Raw genomic sequence first — 25,535 nt, forward strand, 5'->3', positions numbered from 1 at the left:
TACATGTAAATAAACTTTATTTGTCTCAAAATACCTCTAGTATTTTTATTTTCTTTTTTCGTGCAGGGCTCACATCCACATAGTAACGTCATTACGCAAGTGTTAAACCTTAACCCCTTTTCACACTGTACAGCACATGCACACAGACATCTTGAAATGGGCTCAACACTTTCAGGACTTTGTCAACATACTTTTACCAATCCGGTGCAAATGTACAAATTCAACTTCACAGTGCCACAAACGACTCGCTGAAATGTTTAAGAGACATGCTGGTTGGAAGCTACAACTTGTTCTTCCAGGTCCTTTGTCAATGTATTCACTTCAGCAGCCACCCAGTGGGTGCAAAGGGAATTTTCGAAGCTACGTAAGCAACTACTCTGCCAGAAGTACTAACAGCGGCTAGTAAGACCACCTGCTCAAGAAAATGAAACATAGATTCAAGTCAGTATGTGTAGACAGCTCATTTACATATTTCCAGTGCCTTGGTCATTGTGGCACAGTTAAATTACTACACGCACGCACACAAAAAAGTTCCATCACTTCTACGCTTGCTTGAAACATTCTTCATGCAAACAGCATGCAGTTCTTGTTTTATGCTTTAGCATGATGTTCACGTTTATATAGGACTCTTGGATGGCAAAGTTTTCTGTGGCGGTTACCAAAGTTACATGAATAATAACAAAGACATCGCAGCAGCAACAGACCACCTCGGCCCAACATCAAGCTGGTGTCTGCACATTTCTGTAAACCAATTCGGTTGTATGGATATCGAGCAAAAGAAACGAGGATCAAGAGACTGGAAGCGCTAAATAGGTCCTCCAGGCGAGGATCTTTGACGTGGCTCTGCACACTATAGGATGCTTGTTTCAGAGACTCACTTTCATTATCAACATATTTGAGACTTTGAGGAAGAAAAGGCTGCACACGAGATCTGCATGAATCTCTCTTCAAAACAACAGGTGCGTAAGAGGCACTGAAGTGTTCTGCTGCAAACACATTGCAAACAAAAACAACACCACATTAACCAGACTGCGAAAGAAGACAAAAATGAGTGCTAGCTAAAATAAAGGAACATGGTGACTATAATCTGAGACAACCTCGGCTTTGTACTAAAATGGCCCGTTCAATTATGGACTTCGCGGCGAATCATGCCATTCTCAAGACTTGTGGGTTTATCAGGAAAGATGTCTGTGATACGAACGAATGCCGTTACAGAATTAAGAAATTTCAAGACAGAAGGCAACAGTATCAAGATGTGAACCGCAAACGAGCAATGAACGTCCCTGCTATGTGTTCGCCTAGTGATCACTACAGACTTTCAATGGGGAAAAAGAAAACTGACAGACACTTTACTGGATGATATAAGATTACCACGAGCTCAATTTATGCTCCTAAATAAGACTTCAACGTACACATTACTTGCTGAGCAAACAGTCAGCATTTACGACTGTATTTCAGTCCACATGTGGACTGAAAAAGAATTTTGATCTCCTCTACTATGAACCAGTTAAGACTTAAATCTCATCAACCACTAAGAAGCTGGGGATAAGCCACATGCAAGAAAACGAACAACAGTCGCATGATGTGGGTATGTTCGCTCTGGTCTAAATCATAGGAAAAACTGGGCAGACACACCACGGGACGAAAAGGACCAACAGGGCACTGACTTGCAGCTCTTAGTGACGATAGAATGAAGCCAGTCAACAGCATCAAACAGTAAGCAGGCCCTGTTCATCCTCTTCTCCATAGTTCTTCCCCGAGCTGTTTTTTCCCTGATCTAAACCAAGAAGGTTTACGTCATTTGCTATGCCAACACTAGTTAACCACAGCAAGACCGCAGCACACACCTTCCCAATTTTGGCAGAAACGCATCGTCAACCCACTACAGTAGCATACTGCACTTGCAGAGTTCGACATTTGAGTCAGCTGGGCCAACTGTTTTCATTTCAAAGGTACATTTGAAAAAAAAAAAAAAGAGGAGGAGAAAGCAAGCAAGAGTGCCTCTGTCAGAGGCATCGCAATGATGGAGAAACAAAAATGCATATTTTAATTTTGCTGACGATGTTAGCTAAGATAGCAATATATGTCAGACCAGCAAATGATCATGACACAGCCTGCAAAACATTGTCAAGGAGGCACAGAGACAGCTTTTGAAGAGGCTTACTTTGCAAGTCAGGCCGCTATAAACAATTCCATAATCACACAGTTTCAGAGCAACTGCCTGTAATGGTAGCTATCTATAGAACAGGCTTACACCTTAGACTTATCAAGGTACACAGGTGTGCCACGAGAGCCTAAATATGCCTTTCACACATTAACAGCCCAGTCATCCTTCGTTTTCCCTTCAGATAAAAAATAAAAAGTCCACCTCACAACAAGCATCCAGTAGCATGCTTCTGGCCTTACGTAGTCACTAAAATTCACAGGCTCAAAGAAACAGATGACACACACACACACATACACACACAAAAGATTAAGGATGCAAGACAAACTGCTGACTCAAGTGATTGCGGCAGCTGGCATTCTTGCATGCCTTTCTTGGCGAAATAAATAGCTTATTGCAACAACAAAAAAAAGTCATAATCAAAACCTCTTTTTGCACATAAAGAAGCAGTGCATTCTCCCAGGAGCCTCCTGGGGAACTTCACAGCAAACCCTCTAGACACCAGCAGCGTCTGTAGGAGCTTCCTTGTTTTTGACACCACGGGGTGTGCCCCAATCAAAAGAAAAATGCTGCTACTGTATGAAATTACACAGTCAGTGTCCTTTTTTTTTTTTGCTGTGCGCCACTTGAAACCAAGGTCTGTTTGCATAACGTCTAGAGTTGGCAGTTACATTTCCCTTCTCAAAAAAGAAAAAAAAGAAATTCCGAACCACAATGAAACCAAAGCTAAGCTTTCAAAAAGTTCATTTCTTGCAAAAGCATCTCACCAGGAAGGTGGTGCAAGATGTGCATATGACAGGTAATGACACATTAACTAAATGTGATGATGTAAACATCCAGTGGACAAAAATCTCGGGCAGTAAGACCTGCGCCCTGACATGCAAGACATATGAGGACAAGTCACAAAGTGAACATAAAAGCAGGCTTCCGAGTGAAAAACTTCAAACCCGAACACTGTGCTTAGTTCTCTACCTCCTCATTTCTCTCAGTTGCGTCATGTAACAAAATAAAAAATACTAAATGTAATTAAAGCAAACACAATTAAAACACAAACACAATTAAAGCAAATTTCCAACAAACGCAGCTGGACTCCATTTCCATTCTCTAATTTTTATGCCTCGGCCGTGTAGATTCCATTGCAAAAAAAAAAAAACTAATGTATTTACATTATAGCACCTTTAATTGTCTACAACATGTGTTTACATAAAGCATCGCTGCCAACTTATCACAACTTCCCAATTGAGATTTTATACCTGCGACATGCCTGGTTCATGATCAGGAAAGGCATTGGGTACATCAATACGAATGCGTTGTCCACGTGACGTCTTGACCACTTATGGTTTCAGCATGATCATGAGAAGTCCCCGCTATCCGACAGAAATAAAAAGACAATCTGAAGCATTCTGCAGACAGACCTCTTGCACACTTAGTAAACTTATGGCAATCTAGTTCGACACCTCACAAACAACGGACTGTACCGTAAGCAGGAAGCTCAACAAGTGCACTACTGCTGCTGATGTTGCTGCAAGCAGCAGTGAGATGAAAAAGTTAATATGTGTAGGGTATTGTCAGTGGTGTCATAGTTGCCGGGTGGGCACCCTCTAAAGTGAGGCTTCTCTGTACATGCATGATGACAGGCTTTAATGAAATGCAACTACACTGCACTTCGCTCAGCCTTTTTATTTTACAGCATAATTGCAATTAACTTACCAACACTGCAGTGACAAAAGGAAAAGTGAAGTGGTGTTTTGTCCACGATATCACATTCACCCGTCAAAAATTGTACAAGACCAAAGAACAAGCTTCACACTTCTATCCAAGCTGTTATTACTTGCTCAACTTGCTTACTATATGAAGTCTCGATCTCGAAACAACATGCCAAAAGTAGCATGTTTGTTTCCTAGCCCCTACACGTGCCTTTGCGCTAACCTCAGGACATTCTTTGCGCACTCTGACATATTGGTGCATGCTTTAAAATTAATCCTCAAAGGGCTATAATGCATTAGGCAAAACAAAGAAAAATGTCGCTGGATTGACCCGTAAAGTCAATGCAGAATTACAATCATTGTTCACGACTGCCGTGCTGGGACCACCCTCAGTCTTTCTGCCCAAACACACAACGTAGAGAGCTTCTATAGCTAAATAAAAAAAATAAAGGGGGGTGGGGGGTGAGGGGAGAGAGAGAGGGGGGGGGGGGCCTTGGCTGTCAAGACGAACCAGCCCAAATTCTCTAGGCGCATGGCGTGACACAATGAAAACAACAGATGATGAATTCATACAGGGTGCACAACAGTTGAAAGAAGAGTACTTCAACGGCATTCAGGCAGAGACATTCTGCGACGTGAATGCGTGCAGGTTCCCCAACTGGCTCAGACCATTCTGGATGTGGTTGATGTGTATTTGAACTTTGTTCTGAAACAGCCTACAAGGGAGGGAGAAGAAAATATATGAAATGCAATAAAAGAGGTTTACTTTACCTTTAATCATGAACATATTTGTCAGACAGCCAGGTTAAATGAATTTGGAGTGAGGGCCACATCAAATTAGTAGTAGAGAGCTTTAAGAACAAAGGGGCCCAGTTGCTTTGGAGGCCCATAAGAAATAATAGTACATTGCCAGGGCGTGCACCTGACATATAAAAGGTTGTTAGGGGAATTTATTAAAATACGTACCACTATCAAATACAGCTTAAATAAGTATGGTGGTGAATTAAAAAGACAATAAATTTTACTGCTAAAAAAACTTTTAAGCTCAAGATAAACCTGCTAAAGTTAAACCGAACAAATTCTGCTACTATGCATGCCCAGCTGCTTGATGTGCATAGCGCTTGCCTTGACTTTTAGTAAATACCTGATTATACTAGTAAAGGTGTGGTAACTGTTTTTATTTTAGGCAAAGGTATTGTAAAAAATAAACCTTGCACATACAAGTAGTAGTAGTAGCATAGTCAGATCTTGTTGAAAAAAAAAAAATGAGAATGAAACAAAGGTGTAAGCCAAGATTTGGCTAAATATTTTGCCCATTCCGGTCTTTCAGGCTTTACAGTTTGCCATATCTGGGATAGTTTCTGTGCTATTCCCAACCAAATGGAATTGTGCCGATGTAAATGCCATCTCAACAAGGCTCCAACCCTCTTCAAAATGCAGTTCAAAGAACAGCATTGTGTATGTACACATAAGAGAGAAAAGAGCACTCACCCAACATTTTTGGGGTCCAGGTTTACTTGAACGTCCAGTAAGGCTTCGCTGAGCGATTTCAGTTCAAATGAGTTCAGGTCCCCTTGGGCAAGGTTCTGGAAAGCAAGCAGAGGGTCTGTAAAGTGCTTTCAATTTGACAGTGCCTACAGGGTAGAATTTGCGAATCGCGTCCTGTTAGACTAACATGAAGTATGAGCTTCAGAAACAAACAGCGCAGTCCTCCACTTCAAATCAAAGAGAAGCAACCTGCAGGTGTATCTCCAACAGACACGGCCTTCAATAGTGCACCACAATTGTTGGCGGGCCGTACCATGTATCACGGCCGAGAATTACTAAAAAGGATAGAGAAAGGACACTCCTGAACACCTGTCGTCCCCATAACGGCGCCCACTCGCAAACTGACCAGCATCAAGCAACCACAGACGGCACATGTCTGAGAGTGCCCACTGCTTTGGCCACATGCCCCTTGCAGTCCAGATTAATTTATTTTACCACAAAGTGCAAAGAAATTTGGACAACAGATGTAGTTGGGAAGGTGGGAACAAAAGCCACATATATGTCGCTTGACTGGCCCTACCTCCCAGTACCCGGCAGCAGACACTTTGGCAGAGGTAAGCAACACATACACACAAAAATATCACAACTGCGATACTAGTTTGTTACAAAACAGATATAAGATGTAAACTACCGCATCATGTAACAAAATGAAGTAAAAAAAAAATGTATGATCACTAGCATTATGCAAAGAGCATACATAAATCACTTAATTCTGCTGGTTAAGGATAAATGGACTAGTTGCTTGGATCGGTACATATCCATACGAGACAACTGCTGGAATTCAACTAAAATTTTATAGCTGGATGGAGCCGCTGCGGTGGCTTAGTGGTTATGGTGCTTGGCTGCTGGTCCAAAAGACGTGGGTTTGATCCCGGCCACGGCGGTTGCATTTCAATGGAGGTGAAATGCTAGAGGCTCGTGTTCTGTGACATCGGTGTACGTTAAAAGAACCCCAGCTGGTCGAACCACACACACATATGCACGCTCACACTCAAAGCGAACTGTTTCATGTGTCCTCTGGCTAAGACAAACGTTTGCAGCGACCACGAACCACGGTGACCCCACATGACGGCACTAATGGGTGTCCACGCAGCACCGTCAAGGAAAGTGCACCCCTACAAGACAGCTCTGTGCAAAGCTGCAAGGAAGCCGTCTTGTAGGGGCGCGATTTCTTGCCGGCGCGGAAAAGGCAGGACAGCACCATCGCCCCTGCGGTGGAGCAGAGATCTGACATGGTCACATCAGCAGCATGCGTGCACCATGTGCCGTCGCGTTGCGTTGCCTCCCACAGACTAAAAGATGCACATGCAGAAAGTTACTCATTGACATGAGGCTTAAATGCTCCTGAGGCTGCATTTTCAACTGACGTGGCATCGCAATATGCGTTCCACACAGCAGAGATGGCCAGATATTGGCGCCATGTGCCATGCTTGTGGCGCATGGTAAGGTGCGTGGTGTGCCTGCTCGTGAAGTTGGTAACAGCTATGCTGCCAAAGGAGTGAGATCAAAAAGACGCACGGTTACCTTGCTGGGCACCTTCGAAGCAATCTGAACAGGATGGAAAGCAAAAATCGGAAAAGAGCACACACAAAAAGCAGCCTCTGCACAGTGAGAGAAAAAAAAAAAGGGACACTGATAACAGAAAACTAGATCAATGCCATTTTCAAGTAGAATAACATGAGCCTGTTTCATGCTGTCAGTTTTAATCTCACTTAACGCAGAGTGCAATAAAAGCTTTATTCTCAATTGTCCTCTCTCTGAAAGGCTATTTATTTTTTCATGTAATATATACATACCTAGCATGCTCACATATCTTTTTTAGGGGCACTTCTATTGTGATGAAGTTTTGATAAGACAGATTTTATCGTCTCAAGTCTGTCTTAAAGGCAGTCTACTGAGTTGCATACATCTAACAGCTAAAACATCTCCTTGAAAGCCCCATGCAAAAAAATAGCACTGTTGCTTGTGTTTATTGAGCTCCCTTTCAGCAGATCATTTGATGTATCGAATGGCGTGCTGTGCCCCTGCAAGCAGCGCTACTCCTAACGGCAATCACGCAATTACTTTTCGCATGCTGAGCCTGGTCGGCAACGCTAGCTGCGTGAAGGCATTTTAAAACCATGTCTCATGTAATATCTCAACATGAGACCCTTGAGGAATCAAATAAAAATGGATAAGTAAATAAATAAATAAATAAATAAATAAATAAACCAAGTGATGAAGGGAATGTGGGGTGTAGTTCTAGATAGCCTTCATTATGGCACCATCATTTACAACGCAACACCGCTGTCATGTGGAGAGGCTGCAGTACGGTGCACCAGTTGTCATGCGGTGAAGCCAACCTAATGACTGAAGGCCTGGTTCATTTACTGAGCTGCTGAAGGCGCTGTGGAAATCAATTGCACTTCAAATTTTATACAAGATTATTTTGATTATAGCGTGGTAACAGAATTAGATCTGTTATAATAGGCAGCAACTGGTTCCAAAGCATCGGCCACTGCGACTTCAATGCAAAACGAGCAAGGCCTCGCTACAGCAAGCAAGCAGTGCACTGCTGGCATGCCGGAGGGTGGCACGCCACTTCAGAAAGCGCACCGCTAGCATGGGTGTGCCACGTTCAGGTTTCCAAGAATAGGCAAGCTTACCTATTGCCATGCTCAAGCTATTTCGTGACCGCTTTTCAGTTTGCCATATCCAGGATTGACTGTATTGCACACAGTCATCAACAAAACCAAGAGGGGGTGGTCACATGGACAAGACCAATAAATAATTAAAAAAAAATAAGTTGCTACTATAGACCACATAGCACCTTTATGTCTTGCACCAAATTAGTGGACCAGGCAGAGTCCACTGCAGGTAAAGATTGAGGCAGGGATGTGACAGTACAACACTGTTACTATGAACACCGCTACAACGAAATTTTTGCCACAACGAAGTATTTCTTATTCCCTGCCAGCAAACAATATAAGGAAATGCAATATTTCCCCTCACAACGAACAACTGTCGGAGCAAGGTTCCCCTCCAATGAAGTTTTTGCGAGTAACCAGAAGCCATCTTTTTTTTTTCTGCACATCCAAACATGCTTTTTCCTTTCTAGGTTTCACTAAAAACAGCCGCCGAAGTCAGTTTCCACTTTAAATGGCGCCGCCGACATTCCCTGTGGAATTGGAATCAATGTGCAGGCATTTGTGCATAAAGATGCAACTCTGTGCATGACTGCCTGCAATGGTTTTGCCGACGGCTTGGACTGCGTCTGCGACACCCGGCCGTTGGTGCAGTGTGGCACTTTTTTGCTCACTTCGCTATTGAAGGCGTAACGGAAATGAGCTGTATGTTCATTTACATGTGATGTTACCATGTCTATGCTAACAGGTAACACTGTGAGACTTTTTTTATTATAAGCGGTGGCTAGTTCCAAGGCCTAGCGACAATCAGCAAATGGTGCAGAACAATCCGCAGCCACCCGACGTATTGGCAGGTGGCATGATTGTTGTTCCAGGAAGTGCGCAGCCGGTGTGAGTGCGCTCTAGCCTTGATTCTGCACTGTAGGAAAGCATCGTGACTTTTTTTTTCTTTCTTCCTGATGCCCCTACACGCACTGCTGCTTAACTGGTGGTTCTAGGTGGAGTCTCAACAAAGCGACACGTAAAAAGTATGTTCATACCACGCGTCACAAAATGTCTTTGAAGAAGTGGAGCAACTTAATTTCTGCTGCATAGCCCAAAGCATTGATTTCAAGGTGCATGTGGCCTCTAATTAATTTAATGACATGAGATCACGCAAGTGCCTCGTCAATGCCAAAAGCGTGCATGTTCTCAGAACGAACTCTCGCAGGACGAAAACGGGCACTTTTATAACGCGAGTGAAGAAAAAAAAAAAAGTTTAGCATTTTGACAGCCAGTGTAGCGGGCGCATTTATATTATGCGAATACGCCCACTGTGCAGGGATTTCTGATTTCTGAATATGTCCATCGTTCGAGAATGCGCCGATTTGGAAACAGCGAAATACCAATGCTTACAGATTTTTGTAAATGAAAGTTGTTCATGAACTATCCAGTCCAATCTATACCAGTGTTCTGGTCCGATTTCATGACAACGAAGTTTCGCTTCAACTAAACTTTTCGCATGTTCCATGAATTTCATTGTATAGAGATTCGACCGTATAGAGAGCAGCAAAGACATTGCTACTGGTTCACTCTTATGCCCCCGAAACCCCGAAAGCCACTTAGCAGAAAAAAAAGAGGGAATTTACAGCATGTGCCGGTGACCAATATATTTTAACGAGATAGCGAGGTACAAAAATAAGGGAGCAACATGAACAAAAGTGGAGATCTCTTTTACTTTCCAAACTGTGTGAAGACTCACACGCAAGAGACAAGAACTTATTTTAGAACCTATTATAGTACTAGGCACTACTAACTGCTTAAAATAAAAAAACGTCAGAAAAAAAAAAGATGTCAGTGGCACTGTTACTCTTTTTTGTACTGAAGAATTATGTAATTAATCACTGTTTACTGGGCCACTTCACAGCACTTTGTCACTCTGGCCAGCCAAGTCCAGTACTTCAATGAGTTGAGCTTTTATCTTTTATCAGCCACAGCTCCCAACTACACAAATGCACATAAGAAGGCGCAAGAGCTTACCTTGACTTGTAGCATGAGGGCGGTGAGCTTGGCTATAAGTTCGACCGTCTGTTGCGTCGTTCCACTGCTCTCCGTCAACGACGGTGCAGCGGATGAAGACGTGGTGCCAGAAGAGGATGACAGGGCGGCGGCCATGATGCCTCCCGCGGGTGCGCAGCGCTGCATCAACTCACGGGCCTCATTAAGGCACTTGCTACGGATCGCCTGTGGCTGCATGTCAAACTGCAGGCCTTGTTCGGGGGCCAACTAGAAACAAGCAAAAGAAAAATCAAAAACAAATGTTCACTTCATCTAAGAATAACCTCGTCGTCATTATTCTCTCACAATTTTTAAAAATGCACTGACAGCTGAGTGAACATCCGAATTGAATGAACAAATAACCACGACACCTTGAATTACTGACCGGGAGCTGGATGTTAGAGAGAAGGGAATATATACAGTAAAAAGTGTATGATGAGAAAGATAGTGCAGACATCAACGCCGAAAAAAACTGCCATACCCTTTCGCAGTATGCCATGATGCCTTCCAGGTATTCCTGCAGGTCTTTGTTGAGCGCCTCGAATTCCATGATCAGGGCTGCATACCGCTTCTTGAACTCTGGCTGGATGACCAGTCCAAAAGAGGTCTGCACACAGACAGGACCAGAATAACAAACTGAACAGGCACGCAACGCCAAGAGATGTGTGAATGTGACACCACGTGCCGAGATGTGCAGAACTTGCCATGGAGTTGCAGAAGTCATCGTGTTGAATGCTAGCAGCCGCGAGGCATAATTGGGGGGGGGGTCTTAGGCATGGCTCTGCTATGACCAGACAATAGCCTTGGAATTTTGTGACCATGGGTATTACAGGTTATGATATACGGACAGATAAGTTTCATTATTTTCCCCTTGTAAGCAATCTTCAGGCCGCTATGTTCAGACGTGCCAAAGATCAAGAACTGTGAAATATGGAATCGACAGGGGTAAGCTGCATTCATTTGACAATGGCCGCTTAATTTGCTTCATACCAGGATGTATAACGCTGTCCCTGCTGCTTGAAACGAAAGTGCCACGATGAAAGGAAGAGCTTTCTGTTCAGACCAACTTCTCTGAATACAAGGCACAATAAAATGCACTCCTAACTGTCTGTCCTTAACTTTCCAGCATTTAGGCAGCCAGAGAAGAGAAAGAGAGGAGAAAAAGAAATGCACAGGGAATCTTGCAACGTGATGCGAAAAATCAAATCTGAGTTCAGCAGTACTGGCTGCACATTTTACTTTCATACTAGTTGCCTTCTCACTGCGGCTTCGAATTTGATTTTGCCGTTGCTCTTTGGATCCACTGCTGCGTGAGCTTCTGGTGTGTGGAGGCCTTCTGGAGAGTGGGGGTGGTTTGGTGCTGTGTAGAGGCTCATGGGTGGGAGATGCATATTTAGCGGTGGGTGCCTGCCCATACGGTTGGAGGCTTCTATCTATCTATCTCTATGTATCTATATATCTCTCTCTCATGCGCACGCACGCATGCACACGCACGCACGCACGCGCACACACACACATGCATGCACGCACGGACCAAAGATGCACGCACACCAAACCTGGGCCCGGAAAGGATGCTCGGGATAGTGCTCCTTCGGGATGGCGCTTCGGAGATAGGAGGCTTCACACACACGCATGCACACACGCATGCACAAACCACAGCTTTTTTGCCAAAACCAGGATATACTGCTAAAGCAGTAAAAAAAGAACTCACCATCCTCTCTGCTTGTGTATTCATGTCTTTTAACTTGTCAATTTGTTGCTTCTTTACTGTAAGGATCATGGTTAACTGGACCTGGAACAACAGTATGGCAGCAAATGGACATGAAGAAGTTTAAGGGCCATTACAAATTGTATACAAACTATGCAAAGAAAGCTCATTTACTCGCAGTTACTCACAAGTTCGGGATCTTTCCTGCATGAAGCTACTGACTAATTGGCTAAAAAATCGAGTGCAGTGGAAATACAATTCAGTTATCCACTGACTCAGTCTCAGCATAAATATTTATTCAAATGAGAAGATAAACACTCCTGGTGTGACTGAAGCCATTAAGGGGGCGAACTGATTAGATAAAATGTGACTGCCTGCCTCAACAGGCTGCTCCTAGTGAAGACACTGTGGCAGAAAGAAGCAAGCTTGGTAGGACTAAGCCACGCTAGCACTATGTACTCTCCAATCACAAGAGAGCTGCCGCTGGTGGCTAAGTGGTTATGGTGCTCGGCTGCTGACAAAAAGACACGGGTTCGATCCCAGCCGTGGCCGTCGCATTTTGATGGAGGCGGAATGCTAGAGTCCCGTGTGCTGTGCCATCTTCTCTGCTTGTGCATTCATATCTTTTAACTTGTCAATTTTTTTGCCTCTTTACAGTAAGGATCTTGGCTAGCTGGACCTGCAACAACAGTATGGCAGCAAATGAAGTTTAAGGGCCATTACAAAAAAAGTCAACTTATATGCGGCAGTTATCTTCACAGTTAGACTTGCTGTAGTTTACCACATCTTGTGTGCTGCCCAGCAAGTTAAAGTGGATATTTCAGTTGCCCATCCTGTCGCAAGATGTCAGGGACTCTGCAGAGAGAATCTTTCAGATGAACACCATGCGGCACGATTCTGTCACACCATGAACGCTGCCATGAGCCCAGGAGAGTTTCTTGGTTTCCAATGTCCTAAAACTTCAAAATTTCAACCGTTTGGAGGTTTTTAATGTCCGGGTGGTCGAAATTTTCTGGAGCCGTCCACCACGGCGTCCCTCCCAGCCTGAATCGCTTTGGAACGTTAACCCCCATAAGCCAACCAATCTCTGGTCACAAGAAAGTATGCTAACGCACTATACATATTATTACATGAATCAGCAACAGGACACAAATGGGCGACGACATGCCTAGTGTGCAATAAATAGGCATTCAAGTTAAGCAAACAGCCTCAATCCACTGTGCCTGTGCTTAGAGAGAACACTGAAAACGAAGACCCCTGGGCTCATGGCAGCGCTCATGGTGTGACAGAATCGTGCCCCATGGTGTTCGTCTGAAAGAGTTTCTTTGCAGAGTACCTAACATCTTGCGACAGAATGGACAACTGAAATATCCACTTAAACTTACTGGGCAGCACATAAGATGTGGGAAACTACAGCAAGTCTAACTGTGAAGATAACTGCCACATATAAGTTCGCTTTTTTTTTCTTCTTCTTCTTTTACGACAGCTGTTCAGAATTGCAGAAGGGGGAGGCATTGACCTACTGTATTTACGCGCATAATTTGCGCCCTCGCATAATTTGCGCACCCTTAACTTATCACCCGGGTTTACAAAAATTTTTTACTCGCACATTTTACGCACCGCGCTGAGCTAGACCACCATCATGCACGCGGGCTCTACCCTATGGCTCTACCCAGTAGCATTCGGCTATTCCGCGTGTTTGTTCGGAAGGCTTTTTGAATCTTTTGTGCACTGGGCGTTCATGGTGGTGTCAGGGGCCGCTGTTACAATCGCGGCGACACCAGCGGCATCGCCACTCGGAACAGCCAGCAGCGCTTCCGGGGAGGATCAGCAGCTGATAGAAGAGCCAACACCGCTGTTTGTTTGGCTGATGCATGTGACTCGACTGCCGGCTACGCTTTTCTTGGTGGCTCCGACGGCTTGTGTTCAGTTGTTCGGTCATGTCTTGCGATGGGATATCACAACTATACGGCAAGTTTAAAAGTGCTTGTCAGCGCCTTATCACGGCGCGGAGCGGCAAAGCCAGCGAGAATAACTGCGTGTGCACAAGTTTGTCCATAGACGACAATCGTGTCGGAAAACTTGTGTGCACGCGGCTATTCTCGCTGGCTTCTCAGCTCCGCGCCGTGATAAGGCGCCGACAAACAGTTTGGTCGACACTCGCACGGTACTGTTAAAGAATTGTGTGGTGTGATAATTGATTTATTGATTCGCGGTTGCTTTCCCGAACGAAGCTGCGAAAGCAAACTTACAGAATCCGGAACTACCGAACAATTGGCTGGGCCGCAAGCGATGACGCTGTTTTAGTGTCTTATTCAGCTTCGTGCATGCACCTTCATGCCATCCGGCAAGGGAGTGGGGGGTGCACAGCCTTTCATTTAGAGTGAACTTTTTTCGGGGGCGGCCAGTGTGGGGTGCGGGTCCGGGTGCTGACGTATACGCAGCAACATACACTATACCTATATTGCGCGTTATGACCTTTGTGGAGTTTAAGTCGCGCTCACGAAATCCCCACGTAATTTGCGCACCCCCTTCTTGGAGCCCTAAATTCTTAAAAAAAGTGCGCAAATTATGCGCGTAAATACGGTATATGCGTTTTTGACCTATTTGCAGGGGGTTTAAGGGGTGATGCTAGCATTAAAATAAAAAATTTTATTATTAGAGATATCGTAACGAAACTAGGCGTGTATATGCATTTCTTCTGCCTTTTCCAAAAGTATAATTAGTTTTAGTATATCTCAATTAGTTCCCATATTATGAGAAAATAACAAGCCTAATTAGGTAATTTTACAAGCCGTTAAGGTTCTTTCCCTCAATATTTTTTGGTTTCAGTTGAAATGGAGCTGTAGCTAAAGACCTGCCATGTGGAGATATCCTATTTATACTATTACAGAGGTGCATCATTTTATAAAGCTGTGAAGTGTGATTAGTTGACATTATTTTTATTGTTCACGAAATTTGATATGCTCGACTCACCAATAAAAAGATAGCACGGCTCCATAGTTCAGTTCTTTCTGAATTCAACGGTATAAGATTTGAAATTGCACCACAAAAACATACCGAAAACCCATGAGGTTAGTCACGTTATCCAAAAAACAAAACAGGAAGCTAAGAAAACTGCATCTGAAGTGCACGTGCCAACCATTCAGAGTTCATTGTAGAAGTCTCAAAAAACAGCAGAATGCGGACGTTCCCTGAGGATTTCACAATAGTGCATAACACCAGGATGCAAGGGAGCGCCAGCTTTTGAACAAGGCCAAGATGGCAGTCGTTGGGAATGTGATTGTGGGAAGCGACTTGTACCAACAACTATTGCTTTTTAAAAATACATGCTGTTGAAACGTAAATGTATTTATAATTCTAATGAGCTAAAACTTGTTTTTCTACAATTAGTGGGAGGGCCACTGCAATCGTGCAAACAATGCGATTCTGGGGTGAGAGTTTGGCAATGGAGTCATAATGCTTCTCATACCCAGGAGGTGTGATGCAAATAAAGGCATTTGTTAAACCCAAGATTGATTGCCGCTGCACCAAAAAGCTCATTAAACCTGCACATGTAATGCCCATTACCACAAGTGGGCCTGACTGTTTTTGCAAACGGGCACTTGCCCAAAATGATGGCATTTACACATGACAATACCAGCTGTCCCAAAGAGAGAATTGCATGCCCTGCACACAAATTTCTCCAACCAAACAGAACCACTTGTAGCGACAATCCAAAGTGCAGAGTGCTCACCCACCATCAGAGTAAGAAAGTCCACGGAAAAGCCACCGACAGTGGATGTTTCATCGACGGATGAGAGTCCAGTCCGCAATGGAGAGGCACCAAGGAGTGGATCGTTGTCCTGGAACAAGACAACAAAGCATGCTTATGCTCTGCTTGCAACTATCGACACTGGCATCGTGAGTGTTAAGCATGAATTTTGTACCAGCACAACAGATGGCACAACACCAGAGCATTTATTTACTTATTTTTACATACCGCATCCCCACATGAGGCCGTAGCAGGAGGAGATAAAAACTGCACAAACGAATGGTAACAATCAGCAGCACATGAGATAGTTTGAAAGCACAAAAGGACATGCACAGCAAAAACTCACAGGACGGTTACGACTGTGTAACGCGAGATTCAGCGATAGCTGTTTAGGCATTTAGTTTTGGGGATATTTTCCTGGTGCACTGCTGCAGTAGTCAAGCGATGCACCCCTGCACTGGCAGGCGGCTGTTCCAAAGAGCCGCCCGTAGGCTTACGCGACCCAGGTTGACCGGCGCAACCGGTGGGTATGTTAGCACCAACCGTTTACGCCGATGGCAGACGACTAAGACGCGAAAGCCACGGACGGGCGCCTAACAGCTACCACTGTAAAACATGTCAGCTACAAACTGCATAACCAAAAAATTCTTTCAAAGGCAGAATACAAGTAGTGCCAGGAGAAGAGTTCAAAATTTCTGTAATGAGTAGAAAAAAAACTACCTGAACAAAACTATCTGACTGAAATGTGAAATGTTTAGTTTGTGATAGCTTCTTAATTGATGATGGCTTAGCAGATTTTAAGTAGCAGTCAAGTGGCCCAAATGACACAGAATTAGTTCGCGAGTCCAAGAACTTTAAATATTCAATGTGATGATGTAAGGAAAGGGGAGTGAGCCCCAGATCAGAAATATTGTTACGGGGAAATACTATTCACATTTATTTAAAAGTGTTGGGGGTTAGAAATAAAGAGTTCCTAGCAGGGAGCACCAACACGAACAAGGAGCTTCTTCTTCTTCTTCGTTCGTCCTCTCACGCGGAGGCCGCTTTGTTTTTCACTGCCACTTCGTCGTAACAATACGGTAAGGAGATGAAAAATCTGTCATATCGGAGAAACATAAAACGGACAGCCCTTATCTGAAACTCTTACATTTGTTTACATCGACAAGTTTACGGGGATCCTAGGATAGGACGGATCACGGTTTCGTGCAAGTAATTTGGTATTTACTGGAATAACATGCAAAGTGCAGCACAAATATCTGAGCATTTTGAAAATCTTTCAAAAATTGGATGTGTTTGGACCATGGCATATCATATTTTCACGCGTATTACCTGCTCCTGCATATAACTCACACCCCTAATTTTAATTTTCAACTGCCATGATAGAAAAAAATGTCTCATACAGACCGCACACTTAATTGCAGGAACAGACACCGTTATAACGTCATAGACAGTGATGATACTACTGTTCTCAACATAAGTTTCTTTTGAAAAGCCATTCACAACATTTGCTTATTGCTATCACTGCCCCCTTCTGAGGCTTTGATGCGGCTAGCAGTGCTGAAGACATCTTCTGATCTATCCAGGTTGCTGCTTACTAGGCACTCCCTGGAGCTTTTGCGCACCATGGTGGCCGGGATCGCCTTCCGCAAATCAATGATCCATTGGCAAAACAGTGCTATGTTTAGCTTGGCAGCGCGAATTTTTTTTTTTTTTTTTACTGTCGAGATAACTACAGCAAGCTCACCCACTAGGCTCGTGAGCTGTAGGGAAAGCCACCTTCTCAACGACCTTGCCCTATCGAGGTGAAGTGCACGGCCGCTTCTGCACGGGAGGCTTCTCGCGGAATAGGTTCTTTTTTGTTCACATCGCAGAACTTCAAAACTGTCCACCGCAGAAAATTCGGGAGAAGCCCAAGCTATGACAGACACCGTGGCGGAGACCTTGGACACTGGCAAGAAATAGCTTTCTATTTGTAGAATAAAGAAGAACAGCATCCCGAAAATTCTCACCAGTTGTGTTCCATGAGCATAGAGTGTCCTGGGCGGACTCAGGTAGAACACTTGCCTGGGTCGCTGTCTTTGCAGAAACGATGACTTGGGCATCGTTTCAGGTGGGTCTAAGCTCTGCAAGAAGTGACAAGGCAGCAACGAGTTGGCAGGCCTTGAAAACACCTAGCATGCGTGCCCCACCAAAAAAGTACGACTGCTGTTTATATCCTCTATTCAATGCATCTGTTTTCATCAGGCATCCATGACTATCCGGAGAAATTCAGACTTCTCACTGATTCTGGAATTCTTGTAAGTACAGTCAAACCTTGTTATAACGAAGTTGAAGGGGCCTGGCGATTACTTCGTCACAGCCGTAGCTTCTTTATAGCCAGTGTTGACAGAGCTTTCGGGGGGAATTGTCATTCCGTTGTTATATCCATTATTTCGTTATAAGCCGCTTCGTTAGTATGAGGTTTGACTGTACGCCGAACTGCACAAGTGAGAGCGCCTTTAAATTGCATTTAGAGTTAAACCTGGATATAACGAAGTTGAAAAAGTCCAGGATTTTTTGTTAGATCTAGGTTTTCGCGGAGAAAGACCCGAAAGGACAATGCAGAACGGAAACAAAAATAAGAAATAAATAAAGGTAAAATCACCTTGAAAATGCTTACAGAAAAAAACCCCATTACTTGAAGTCATAAACACAAAAAATGTTCCGTGATCGCGGTGATTGTGCGACTGCCACACACGAAGCGCGAGAGTTATTGGCACCGGAATCGCGCGAGCAACCGCACGACGGCGATGGGCGCGCACTGCTCAGGCCGTTTCGTTTTTGCTATGCCCTATCGTTTTTCACAGCTTTTGAGCATGAACTCTTGTAGTGCCATGTGGTATGGCATTCCAAAACCGAAAGCAATGGAGATGCGCGACGGCGCTGGAGCACAACGCGTTGTCTCAACTGCGATCACTCGTTGCGATCGTTGACGTTCCTGTTAGTTCGTGCTTTATAGTTGTAAAAACTTTTCTGCCAAATTTCGTAACTCGGCACAAGATAACAGATAGTTGGCTTAGCAAGTTTGTTATATCAAGGTCAACCGCCGCTATACGGAGTTTCTAATACACGTGCTTCAATGGGGGCGGCGTTGGGTAGGCATGTGCGAATATTCAATAATTTCAAATATTCCATCGAATAGTATAGTATTCGATGTTTTCTTCGGTCCGAATGTTTGGTATTCAAAATCTCGAAGTATTCGTCTCGCGCGAACAGTGTTTCTGGAACGCTTGCCTGTCTATATGCAGTTTCGGTTTTGGGTACTACAGTATAGACCTCCTGCATGTTTGTAAACAAACAAGATGGCGCTGCAGTCACTAGCGGGCTCGTGGCAGGCAAAAGGCCAGAGAGTGTCGTTGCGGATAGGGGTTGAGCGCGGGTTTTCAAGGCTTGTAGGCGCATTTTCAGTTTCTGCGAATCACAGCAATGGTTGATGTTTACAGCTTAGTAATTTCTTGAAGTACACCAGCTCGTGTTGGCCACATGCAGCGTATTCAGAGAAATAGTTCGCCACTGTGTATTGTATATATATGGTTAGTAGTAAACAGAAAGCGTTTCTGGCGTTGATTTCTACACTAGGCATTGAAAAAATAGGAAGTTTTTGACACTCTGCTCTAGCCAGAATGATTTTACTTCGGGACAGTAGTGAGAGGATGTGCTGGCATTCTTTCGGCGGAGCAGACGTGCGCTCACCGTCTGCTGACATACGTAGGTGTCGTGCTGTGCGAAAAGTGGGGACAACGTCGTGTCCCCATTCTCCTTTCGCTGTCCCACTTAAGCGCTGTATTTATCTGCAGCATCACGCACCAGCCAGGCCGAGTTCTCCCCTTGTTAAACTGGTCGATTTGGTGAAAATTTTTTATTTCTGGAAATATTTTCTTTCTTAGCCCTGGGGTGTTCTGTTTCGTGACAAAAAATTATAGCATAATATTCAGTAGAAATTTATAAAGTACGCTTTCGAGATGCGTGGTCGTCGAAAATTGTGAGGTAATTTCTTTGAGGCTTTCTTTGAGTTCAGGGCCGCATTCCTTTGACCAAAGCGCAAGTGAAGAGGCCAAAAACGAGGAAATAAACAATAAGGTTTGTTTTCTGACCTTTCACATTTTCTGCGATTGGCATCACTCACACCTTCGTAATTTCGTAACACATGAAAATAGAATGATTCTATTTGTCGCAAACGATTCCTGAGACGTTGAGGAGTGTAATTTATCTCTCCATTTTTTTTCCTACACGTGCAGTATTATGTTCGTTATTTTTGTAAGAAACGTTTTCACGTAACTATGCATGCATAAGTACATGATCATCTGAAAAAAGAAGTAATAGCGTCATATGCAGAACAGGGCTTTGTGAACATGCTGGCATAAAAAATTTGCGCACTTTCTACTCAATTATTTAAGACCTTGAGGTGACTTGAAGAGGGTGTTAATTATAATTACCCATGAACTGCACCAGGTATAGCTAAAAATAAAAGGCATTACTGAATCTAGCGTAGCAATTTCATATTTGCACCAAATTCAGTTTCATATCACGTGCATAAATAACGAAAACACTTTTCATTGCCGCGCCCCCTCTCAATCTCGACACGTCTGTTAGTAGCACGTCTGCGGCTGCTTCTTTCCAAACGAGCTTCGCGATCATGGACTGTATCATGAAACATGTCACATGCATGATGAAATGAAAAAGCATGTGGCTCTTAGCACACTTAAGGTATGCTATTCTAAGCACGCCAACGTGACCGCTCATGAACTTACCAGATTTCTTTCTACTCGAATCAAATAATTACGTCTGTCATATTAAGAAACACTTTCAAATAAATATCAAATGCTACAAAACGTGCCATTAAAACATGCTGTGCTATTAACAAAAGAACGCATTCCTTGGGGGCGAGTGAACCTGCCGGCGGGGGCTCCATGCACACCAGCTCAAGGTGATAAATGTGTGCGCAGCTACATACGTACTTTTTTTCCTTGCGCAGTTATAAGCGTACTATGCTGATGTTCAGGTGAATGAACGCAGTAACTTACATGCTATTAAGTACATTGAACGGCAGTGCCGATCGACTTCCAGACTTCGCGCTTTAGTACTGCGGCCCATTCCCCGTTAGCCAGTTTACTAATGCGGTATTTATCGCGAGAAGCCTATCGGGGCTAATTTAAATTTCCTTTTATGCTACTACGTGGATCGAACAGTGACGCAGCTGATCAATACATGCTGCTTCTGCAGTGCGCAGGCATGATGCAGCCGCCGGTAGCTGCAGCAGCTGCGGTAGGCACCGGCTGGCAGTAGCTGTTTTATCTACCATGCGAAAGTCGCTGCTGACATCAGCGCCACCGCATCTTCGTGACGTCGCGGGGTGAAGGAGGTCTATACATGGTTTTTTTTAGGGAAGTACGAATATTCGAAATTTCAAATACGAATCGAATATGAATCGAATATGTTTGATATTCGATTCGTATTAGAGAAACTGATATTCGAGAATTTCCGAATATTCGAAAATTCCCGAGTACTCGCCAGCGATCGTATACTGCGCAGACTTTCATAAATTTGACCGTGGCAAAACCACAATGTCTGGGCAAATTAGTCGCTGGTTGAGTTAAAAATTCCAGGAAAACAATACGGAGGTCCCATTCCCTTCCTTCTCCGTCATTTATCACGCGGACCGATCGCATTCCGACCCGCTAGGCTTGACCTCGTGCGAAATTCCGCAAGTGGGCTTTCCCACATATCACACGCGCTGCGAACAAGATGGCCGACGGAACGCACCAAACAATCGAAACATGAAATTGCGCATTTTAACCGTACCGTAATACGTTACCTATTTAATGCCCAAAGCAGAAGAATGCGTTCTGTGGCCTTCATAACTCCCCGAGCGTGACCTCCGCCATCCCGTTTTGTAAAATACGCTATGCGGGAAAGCCCACTTGCGGAATTTCGCGGGAGCCTCCTGAAGAGGCGCGTCGAGTTGTCACAATAGGGCAACCGATCCTGTAAAAATCTCGCCTATTGCATGAATTTCGCGGGAGCCTCCTGAAGAGGCGCGTCGAGTTGTCACAATAGGGCAACCGATCCTGTAAAAATCTCGCCTATTGCATGGTGCATTGTAACCTGCGCACCTCTTTAGTGGGCGTAATGACAGGCGTGACAACGATCAGAAGGCCCCTGTCGCTAGCTCAAAAAAATAGCCTGGCCGCGTAGATTCGGTTTCTAAACTTCGCCGCTGCTCCGCGGCAACTGCAAATGTCGGTCCGCGCATTCGCCGATAGTCCAATCCCAGCTCCGCGCGGCTTTCGGACGCCGACTGGCGCGTCGCGGGCGATTTTTTTCCATTTTAGAAAACCGTCTTGCCGTTCCGACGCCAGTGTGTGTGTTCCCCGGACCCTTGCTTGCAATTGTGTTGTTCTTCCAGCACTCCAAAACGGGCGGCTCGTGTCACGGGCTTACAGGTGTTAGCGCGATGGAACCGCCTTACTGCATCTTCGCATTTTCGGCGTTTTTTTTTTCTGGGGGGGGGGGGGGTTAATTTTATAAACCGAGGCCTTTGGAAGAGCCGGGCATTTCTTCCGGTCCTTTGAACTCCGACTGAATGAATGAGGTTTTAGTAGTCATCATGGTATTTTGTGTTGCCAGTCTTGTCATTTTATAGATTTTGTTTTGCATGACCTCATTATGGTTTGGATACTGTTATGCTGTCTAATCAAGTAGTATGCATTTCTGTTCACTTTTTTTTACCTGGTACTGAGGCAGTCTAGTTTTGTTTACTTTAGTTGCAAAGACCATACACTATTTTGAAAAAAAAAAAATAAGGGCAACAACATTTGCTTGTTTATCATTTTCTGAATTTTTTTTGTACTGAACAGATAGTCGATATTTGAAGCCATTTTTTCTTCATATTCGTATTCGATTCGTGTTAGAAAATTTCAATATTCGCACACCCCTACTTTTTTTATTGTGCTTTCAAAGCCTGGTGGTCTATCAACTCACAAGCCACAGCCAGGTTGAGGTGCAAACCCAGCTACAAACAGAGAAAATGGCGAGGTCAAACGTTATCCTACGTTCACGTCAATCCTTTGTTCTGGAAGTCTTCGATTCCCCGCAAAATACGGTAGTTGTGGCTACATTTACTGTCCAAGGGTTTCACGCTTCCGTTCCTTTTCAAGAAAGCCGCGCAGGAGATTATGTGGTAGGGTCAACCATCGGCCATCACCACACCGTTCGCACACTTTGGAGGCCTCACTGCAAAAGGAAACTTCACCCCGTCACGTGACGGGTCACAACTACCGAAAGCGAGCGACAGCTCTCGGCATATTACCGTGGTCGACTAATTGAGCGGCAGCATGGGAGCTCGAAGTCGTCGACATGTATACGTAAAGCAACGAGGGCGCCTTTCACATGCATAACACTAAATCGGCTCAGCTTGCTGTGCACCCATGGAGAATTACTGCTGTTAAACCATGGAATCGAGGAGGCTGCGAATCTAAAGAAGGTGGTTTCCGCGCTCGACCAATGGGGTCGCGCGCCCGGCGCAAGAAGGAGGAGGAGTTTGTGTGGTTAAAGCTGCGTGTATGTGCGCGCCTGCCTTGGCGCGAAGAACAAACAGACGCGGTCCGCGCCTATAAATGAGGGGCTGCAACCGCCGTCTGTTAGCCCGAGCCGCCGTTCAAGCTTCCGAGAAGCACGCCCGCTCGACTCCCGGGAGAACACCACTCGACCAGCCAAGGACCAGTGAGGCAACGTGCGCCAGCCTGCGGATCGGCCCCGTCGTGGTCCTCAGGTCGTCGGACTGTCGCAGTGCCCAGTGAACAAATTGTGTTTTGTTTATTTATCTTTCTCTGTGTTAGTGCACTTTAGGTGCAAAGATTTTGTTGAATTGTATCTCTCTCCATTGTTACTTTGCACGAGTTGCATTGTATTTGAAAATCACTTTGTATGTGCTCGTAAGAGTGATTGTGAAATCTCTGTATCGTCTCTTAGCTGTATAAACTGTTTTGTTTTGTGAACCTTTGGCTCCGACCTATTCTCTGGCTTGCGACCGGCGAAAGCTGTGCACCAAACGACCAACCCCCTTGTCACTTGGTAGCTGGTCTCCGGCTGAGCTTGCCACGCTGAGTTGAGGGCATCTCCTCTGTGACCGAGACTGCTACCCCCACACGCTCTAAGGGTGTCTGGGAACGCACGCAAAAGTGCGTGAAGTGGTAACAATGGCAATGAAGTGTCGTGATGCTCATCGCATTGCATCATCTTCAGTGGTGTCAGCGTCGCCATTACTTCGATCACATGACTCCAATAGCTGGCGGTTCGAGTGCTGTTCGGAGGGTTCGGAAGTACGTCAATCTAGACATCGTACGGTCAACCCAAGACTTTCTTGTATGTTCCATCGTTCCGTCCCAGCCTCCTTTCTTTCGACGCAGCAGTCCCAATGAGGTGACATCAACACAACCGACAAATGCGAAGCATCCTAAACTGCCTGAAGTGGCGAGTCGGTGCACCGAATCACGTGCATCGAACATGAGTCTCTAGCATCTGTAGCTCGTCTAGCTCAGTCGCTCAGTGTTGATGCTTGGGTTTGACCACTGGTTCGACCCTTTGCGCCATAGCCAGTGCATCTACGACAAGTGAGCTGATATGGACCTAGTACTTCATGAAAATGGCCCCCTCCCCCAATGAGGCTCGCTGTTTGAAATGCAAGGCCGTTTTGAAGATGCCAACGGCGACGATGGCAACATTGCAAACGCACTTGAAAAGGCACCTTGACTATTTTAAGCCCTACCGGGATAACCGTCAAGCACGCAAAAGTGCAGCTGCCTTAAAAAAGGTGAGCCAACCGAATGTTCAGCAACCGTAAGTAGCTGAAAGCTTCGCGCCAAAGCTGAAGGTGACGACACTGAAAACGCAACAAATGATGAAGATGACGGCCAATTTATTGCATGTGGTATGCCACCCTTACAGTATTGTTGAGGAGCCTGGCTTTCTTGACATGACGAAGCTCGCGATGCCCGATTAAGCGGTGGCCGTTACGAACAACTTTTTCGAGGGTCATTATTCCTAACCTCTATGCATCCAAAAAAGAAGAGGTAGAAGCTTACAGAGGTCTTCGCAAGCGGAGTGGAGTCTGTCTCAATCACAATGAATGGCTGGACATCGCGAGCGAATGCTAGCTATGCAAGTTTCACTTGCCATGTGATGGATAAGGCATTCGTGCAGCATGTGCACGTATTGGCCTGCGCAGAATTGGCGAACACTCACACTGCCGAGAACCTGGCGGAGTTCATCGGAGCCGTAATAGAGGAGTGGGAGCTTCCAACTGAAGGAACGGTGCCGACCTTTGTCGTCACTGACAACGGGAGAAACCTTGTTTTGGCGGTTGCACGAACGTCGTGGCAGGGTGTGCAGTACTTCGGTCACATGCTTCAGTTGTGTATCAGTGATGTCAAAAAAGATGTTGTGGGGCTTGCACAGCTTTGTGCAAAAGTGAGGGCAACAGTAGGTAGGTATAATGAAGAGCTAAGGCTCAGGCACGGCATCTTCAAATTCAGAAAAGCATGCTTTTGGACTGTCTTGAAGTAGTGCAGGACGTACCGAAACGTTGCAACAGCGAGCATGCCATGATGGCCCGAATCATAACACTTCATACTCCTATTACTGAGGAACTCTCAAAATGTGACACGGTCGAAAATCTCTCAAGACAGGAGTGCAAGCTACGAGCGGCAGCAGAAAAGGTCCTGCAACCACACCACGACTGAACTCTCCGGGGGACAGCTACCCAACCTTTTCACAAGTCATCCCACTGCTTGAATGCACAAGGATCGTTCTTGCGTAGCATTTTGATGATTATGACGCAGAATCAATCGCGTCCAGCCTATTAAAAAGCATCAGGTCCAGATTTTCCGACATTAAGATGTCTCAGCTTCCAGCACTGGCTCACCCTAGGTACAAGGATGCATGCTATACTGCTGAA

General features: G+C 44.9%; 1 protein-coding gene across 3 annotated transcripts in view; it reads right to left on the minus strand.

Moving 5' to 3' along the window:
• LOC144128527 (protein lin-9 homolog) overlaps positions 1-25,535 on the minus strand; it is a 68,576-nt gene continuing 43,041 nt past the window's right edge. For all 3 annotated transcript variants that reach the window (XM_077661973.1, XM_077661972.1, XM_077661974.1), the window contains exons 10-16: positions 17,551-17,664; positions 15,528-15,632; positions 11,791-11,871; positions 10,561-10,686; positions 10,062-10,307; positions 5,362-5,456; positions 1-4,586 (exon numbers count right to left, since the gene is read on the minus strand). In XM_077661973.1, coding sequence (XP_077518099.1) covers positions 4,484-4,586; positions 5,362-5,456; positions 10,062-10,307; positions 10,561-10,686; positions 11,791-11,871; positions 15,528-15,632; positions 17,551-17,664 — 870 coding nt within the window. In that variant the 3' untranslated portion in view covers positions 1-4,483. The remainder of the gene's footprint in view (positions 4,587-5,361; positions 5,457-10,061; positions 10,308-10,560; positions 10,687-11,790; positions 11,872-15,527; positions 15,633-17,550; positions 17,665-25,535) is intronic.

The sequence above is a fragment of the Amblyomma americanum genome, chromosome 4, assembly GCF_052857255.1.
Source record: "Amblyomma americanum isolate KBUSLIRL-KWMA chromosome 4, ASM5285725v1, whole genome shotgun sequence".
Lineage (NCBI taxonomy): Eukaryota > Metazoa > Arthropoda > Arachnida > Ixodida > Ixodidae > Amblyomma > Amblyomma americanum.